Source organism: Dipodomys spectabilis, unplaced genomic scaffold, assembly GCF_019054845.1.
Source record: "Dipodomys spectabilis isolate Male_0828 unplaced genomic scaffold, ASM1905484v1 ptg000140l, whole genome shotgun sequence".
Taxonomy (NCBI): domain Eukaryota; kingdom Metazoa; phylum Chordata; class Mammalia; order Rodentia; family Heteromyidae; genus Dipodomys; species Dipodomys spectabilis.
The window spans coordinates 31,344,646-31,350,645 of NW_024870817.1; the positions used below are offsets into that span (position 1 = coordinate 31,344,646).

The 6,000-nt window shown below is 43.7% G+C and overlaps 1 protein-coding gene across 2 annotated transcripts in view; it reads left to right on the forward strand.

Annotated features, from left to right (window-relative positions):
- Sv2c (synaptic vesicle glycoprotein 2C) overlaps nucleotides 1-5,769 on the forward strand; it is a 112,902-nt gene extending 107,133 nt beyond the window's left edge. Inside the window, exon 12 of one of the 2 annotated variants that reach the window (XM_042690928.1) lies at nucleotides 5,466-5,769. In XM_042690928.1, coding sequence (XP_042546862.1) covers nucleotides 5,466-5,649 — 184 coding nt within the window. In that variant the 3' untranslated portion in view covers nucleotides 5,650-5,769. The remainder of the gene's footprint in view (nucleotides 1-5,465) is intronic. The other variant, XM_042690929.1, reaches the window with a different exon arrangement.
- Nucleotides 5,770-6,000: the final 231 nt, after the last annotated feature.

Consider the following 6,000-nt stretch of genomic DNA (forward strand, 5'->3'; position numbering starts at 1 on the left):
TGCAAGCCACCAGCACTCAGCTTATGCTGAACTACTTTTAAGACAAATCACCACCCCACCATGTAATGTTAAGTTGGAGATCGCATCTGAGGCCAGCCCAGGCAAAAGCGTAAGACCCTGAATCTAAATCTGAAAAAAAAAAAAAAAAAGCAAAACTAAGAAACAAAAGCGCCTGCTCTGAGTCCAGCCCCCATCGCTGACAAGAAGCATCAACTCACCTGGTGACAGGATGCGCCGCTATGTGGCTGTGTTCACAGGCCTTGGCCTCAGATGAACTAGGAGTTGCTACTCAGTGCCAGCACTTGCTTGTCCTATAATTATGTATCTTGGCCCAGGCCCACATTTCCTAGCTAGGTTTACCCAATAAATCATAAAACACAAAGCCTTCCATTCTTACCCGTCTGCAAAGATTTGATTTCAACAGGAATGAGCAACAGGAAGCCCCTGGATGGTGGGAGTAGGAGGGAGATGGAGAGTTGCTTTGGGCCACGTCCTCTCTCAGCTCACAGCTCATGGGGAATTTCTTCTCTACGTGTGTGAGGGGGAGCAAGGCAGGGTTGGGGAGCCGAGTGACCGGGTTACCTCTCGTGAAGGAAGATGCTACCCACATGATTAAGGCAAATTTTCCCTATTTTTAAAGTTCAGAAAGCAATTGAATCCAGTCTACTCCTTAAGAATACATAATTAGTTATGATTATCTCTAAATAGTTGTTCAAAAGAGTTTCCACTCAACAGAATTAGTTCTTTTCCTCTCATCCAACTATTACCCGTTAAAATGCCAATTACAGCTGAGTGCTGGTGGCTCACATCTCTCAGGAGGCTGAGATATGAGGATCTCCATTCAAAGCCAGCCTGAGCCAGAAAGTTCATAAGATTCTTCAATTAAAGCCGGATGCCGGTGGCTCACGCCTGTAATCCTAGCTACTCAGGAGGCTGAGATCTGAGGATCACGATGCAAAGCCAGCCCGGGCAGGAAACTCCATGAGACTCTTATCTCCAATAAACCACTAGAAAACCAGAAGTGGTGCTGTGGCTCAAGTGGTAGAGCACTCGCCTTGAGCTGAAGAACACATGGACATTGCCCAAGCCCAGAGTTCAAGCCCCACGACCGACAAAAAAAAAAAAAAAAAAAAAAAGATTCTTCAATTAAGCACCAAAAAAGCTGAGGCTCAAGTAGAACAGCACTAGCCTTGAACAAAAAATGCTTGAGGACAGAAAACAAATGCCCATTACATTCTTTTTTAATTTTGCTGGTCCTGGGGCTTGAACTCAGGGCCTTGGCACTGTCCTTGAGCTTTTGTTCTCAAGGCTACCTCTCTATCATTATATAAGCCACAGCTCAATTTCCTAAAATACCCATGACAAAAGCCTATCTCCAACTTTTCTGGAAGACCTTAGGAAATTCTTGAGTTTACCTTGAGTGTAGCAGGCATCCCTGGGCTGGTCCTGGGAAAGGGAGCTCCAAGGACTGGAGCTACAACAAGGACTACTGAGCCCACTCCAGAATGGAACATGGAGCAAAACATGCCCATGCCAATCCTAGTGCCCATGAGCCTGTAGGGCGGGACTAGAGGAGGTGCATGGAGTAGAGGAGATGCTTCAGACAGGGGAGACATTTCCCTTGGCAAAAACAAACAACAACCATGAGCTAGGAAATGCACCCAAAGTGAGGGAACTGGATGAACGCAAGAGCAGGAAGGAGAAGAGGAAGGAGGGGATGGCTTGGGTGGGATCCGTTCCCTCTCTGCTCTTCCTGAATACAGCACACAATGCTGCCTGATCTTCTCTAGCAGAGAGCAGTTCTGTGTGTGAGAATCTACCTTTAACAGGTAGATTTCATGGGCTGAGCCTAGATCTTCTTTACTTCAAATCTTCTCAAAATGAAATGCACCACTTAATTTTTCCCTATTAATGTACCTATGGGTGAAGTAGCTATTCAGCCAGACTTTTCAAAAATGTTTGACACATGCCAGGCACCGCCCTGGGCACTTCGAGTATCCAGTATCCTTTTCGTCTCAATACTGTCAAAAACACTCACAGCTGGTTTGGCACTAAGACCAGGAAAAAAAAAAAAAAAAACAGAAAAGAAAGACATTAGATGAGTGAGGCCAGATATGATGGTGCACACCTGAAATCACAGCTACTCAGATTAGGAGCTAAGGCATAGGATTATGGTTCAAGGCTACCCTAAGTAAAAATGTTGATGAAATACTATCTCAACAAACAAGCTAGGGAAAGGTAGCTCATGACTGTAATTCCAGCTTTTCTGAAGACAGAAGAAGGAGGGTCACAGTCTAAAGCCAGCTCTGCACAAAAAGCAGTAAGATCTTATCTGAAAAAATAACTAGGAACAAAAAAATGTGGGCATGGCTCAAGTAGTGAAGCACTTTCCCTGCAAATGTGAGGCCGAGTTCAAAACCTACTACCTTCTCCAACCCCAAAAGAGAGGCTAGATGTGTGGACAACGCTTTTCTCAGTCCAGAATGGAGTCGGCAGTTCCCTTTTCCCAGCCTCCAATTAAAACATAAAACAATGTAAATAAACCATAACCCACTTAACCAGGCAGTCTCCTGAGAAGCTACCAGGTAGCCTCAATTTGTGGATACTACAGGGGCCAGGTGCCTACTCTAACCCCCCCTCCCCCCCCCCCTGCCCATTGGCTAAGTCTAAGTTCTGCCAAGGGAAGCTGCTTGGGAACTAAGGATTTGATGGACTCTTTAGAAGTACTCCTGATGAGCAACTGATTGAGTGTCCTGCCATCTTAGCCAGTTAGCCCTTCTCCAGTTCCCCTCTCAGTGACACAAGGAGAGAGCTACCCATGTCCCGTGCCCCGTTCCACACCACACCAGCAGGTCATCATCTGGGAAAGCATAGCTACTCTAATTCTACAGCATAGCCAATGCCACGTGGGTTATTCTGCAGTATCAGCATCAAGAGACTTCTTCAAGACAGCACAAGGTTTTCATTGTGCCTATCAGCAACACATACACGGCTGATTTCCCTAGCAGCACCCACTTTTGCCTTAACACCACAAGGTGTAGCTGATACTTTAGGAATCTAAAATCTAGAAACTAAAATGTACTTTAAAGCTGGGGCACTGGCTCACACTTCTTATCCTAGCTTCTTGGACAGCTAAGATCTGAGGGTCACAGTTCAAAGCCAGCCTGAGCAGCAAAGCCCACAAGACTCTTCTCTCCAACAGTTTAAAAAAAAGCCAGAAGTGGAAGTTTAGCTCAGATGGTAGAGCTCTAGCCTTGAGTGAAAGGCTAAGCAAGAACACGAGGCCTTGAGTTCAAGTCCTAGTACTGGCACAAAGAAAGAAAGAAAGAAGAAAGAAAGAAAGAAAGAAAGAAAGAAAGAAAGAAAGAAAGAAAGAAAGAAAGAAAGAAAGAAAGAAAGAAAGAAAGAAAGAAAGAAAGAAAGAAAGAAAGAAAGAAAGGCAGGCTAAGCAAGAACATGAGGCCTTGAGTTCAAGTCCTAGTACTGGCACAAAGAAAGAAAGAAAGAAGGAAAGTTAGTTTAAAATCAGTAAAACAAGCTTGTCTGAAAGGCCTACACGGTGTATGATTTCAAGTGAATGACATCCAACTGTGGAGATGAGAGACATGGAGCTGGTTGGGGTAGGAGAGGGGACGAAAGGTAGAGAACAGGCGATTGAATTTTATTGTCGTGTACAGAGGGTTTACAGATACAGAGAACAGGTAGGTTTTTTTTCAGGGCAGAGAAACATTCTACGTGGTTTTATAATGATGGCCATGTGTCATTGCATATTTGCCAAAGCCCAGAGAATATTCAGTATCAAGAGTGAACCCTAATATTAACAGCAAACTTCAGTTACTGATAATGCAATCACTCACCAATATTATAATTATAATAAATTCACCACATTCGTGCATAAAGAGAGGAAACCGGGACATCTGCTTAGATCCTAAGAAACCAGCCAGAAGCCATTTCAGCCTTGTAGCATCATCTCCATGGAGATGGGGGAGGCAGTTGGGTGCACTTTTGTACCCAACCTGCAGCTTCCAGCAGTTTTATTTGAAAATGCTTATCAGTATATTAAATCTCCTTATCTTTCTGGTGGTTATTTTCTTTTTTTATTATTTTATTGTAAAGATACTGGACAGAGGGTTACAGTTACATGAGTAAGGCAATGAGTACATTACTTGTTTGGTTATTTTCTAACAACAACAAAACAAAAACAAAAACAGGAGAATACAAAACTAGCTTGCCCTCTTCTCAAGAAAGCCCTTGTTCCGTTCCATCCAATATTCTACTTTCTCTATCCTCATTCCAAACCACCGCCTTCCCCAGACCACTTCCTCTGCTCCCTCAGTTTCTTAGCCAAAAAGAAAGTCTATTTTCTCCCCTCTATTAAGAGTATTTTACCCAGTGAGGTCATGGGCAGTACATTAATACAGGCACTGAGTCCCTGCAGCTCAGGGATATGCAGTGATTTCTCTCCAGTGGAGTGTGAAGAAGAAAATCAGCACAATTAATTTCTCAGGTTGTGAGGGACACATATCCAAGCAAGGATACATAGTTGCTATGACTTGCCAGAGGAAAAATCCAAACTTACTACTTCACAAATCTGAGGAAGGTACAGTTCTAAATGTTCCGTGCTGTAGCACAGAAGATGCATTTCCTTTTTGGTTAAAAAAGAAAAGAAAAGAAAAGGACCATAAACTTGCCTTGCCTTGAATGTACCTTTTATACTCAGTGAACCCCAGTGAGAACCCAAAAGAAGGACTAGCATCAAGACAGAAGAAAATTTGTATTTTCCTATGATGTCAGTGAGAGATCGCAATATGAACAAAATTTAGTTTCCTGCCCAGAAGGCCACAGTGAGTCCACTCAATACATTTACTTTGTTCTTTCCAAAGAATACCGTAAGAAATGGGATGAGGGCAGAGTGGGATGGTAGGGTAATCTCATTTACTCATGAGGCAGAAATCAGAAGGATCACAGTTCAAGGCCAACATGGGCAAAACATTAGATCACATCTTGCCAAAAATCTGGGGCTAGTAACTCAATGCTATAATTCTAGATAATCAGGAGCTGAGATCTGAGGATCAAGGTTCAAAGCTAGCCCAGACACACAAATCCAAGAAACTCTTATTCCAATTAACCATTTAAAAAGCTGGAAGTGATGGTGTGGCCCAAGTGGTAGAGAGCCAACCCTGAGCCGTAGGAAAAAAAAAAAAAACAACAACACACAAATGAAAGTACAAGGCCCTGAGTTCAAGCACAAAAAAAGAATAAATAAAGAACAATCAAGGAAACAAGGAAGTCAACAGAAGGCTGTACATCTTCCTAAAGGTTTGCTGATAAGCATCTCATATGTGCTCCAATGACATACAACACAATGCACTTGAAAATTACTCCACAGGTCATGTGCATGTAAAACTGGAATCTTGGGGATCTAAGACCTTGTTGAATGGTGCCCATCTTCCTTTCCCTTACAGAGCAACAGGCTTCGGCTTCTTGAATGCACTCTGCAAAGCAGCGGCCGTCCTGGGAAACTTAATATTTGGCTCCCTGGTCAGCATCACCAAAGCCATCCCCATCCTGCTGGCCTCTACTGTGCTGGTGTGTGGCGGACTCGTGGGACTGCGCCTGCCTGACACACGAACCCAGGTTCTGATGTGATGGAACAAAAGCCATTCCTCTGTGTGTGTCCCTCTCCTGCCCTGAGTCACCTCTGCTCACTGGCTCAAAGCTTCTGATTTTTTTTCCCATACATAGAAAGGTGTCCAAGTATCAGAACACTCTCTGTGTGTGTCTCTCTGTCTCTCTCTTTGTATCTCTCTGTCTCTCTCTCTCTGTCTCTTTCTGTGACTTAAAATGTGGATGCACATCATCTTTCCCCTCTTACGTGATTCGGTACTGGTTTTGTCGTTTTGTTCTCTCTGTGCATTGTTGTTTTTCCTAACTGTGCCGCTCCATCCTCCAGAACAGTCAGTAGGACTATCTCTGAAGTTGGCTGGGCTTCCCTGGAAT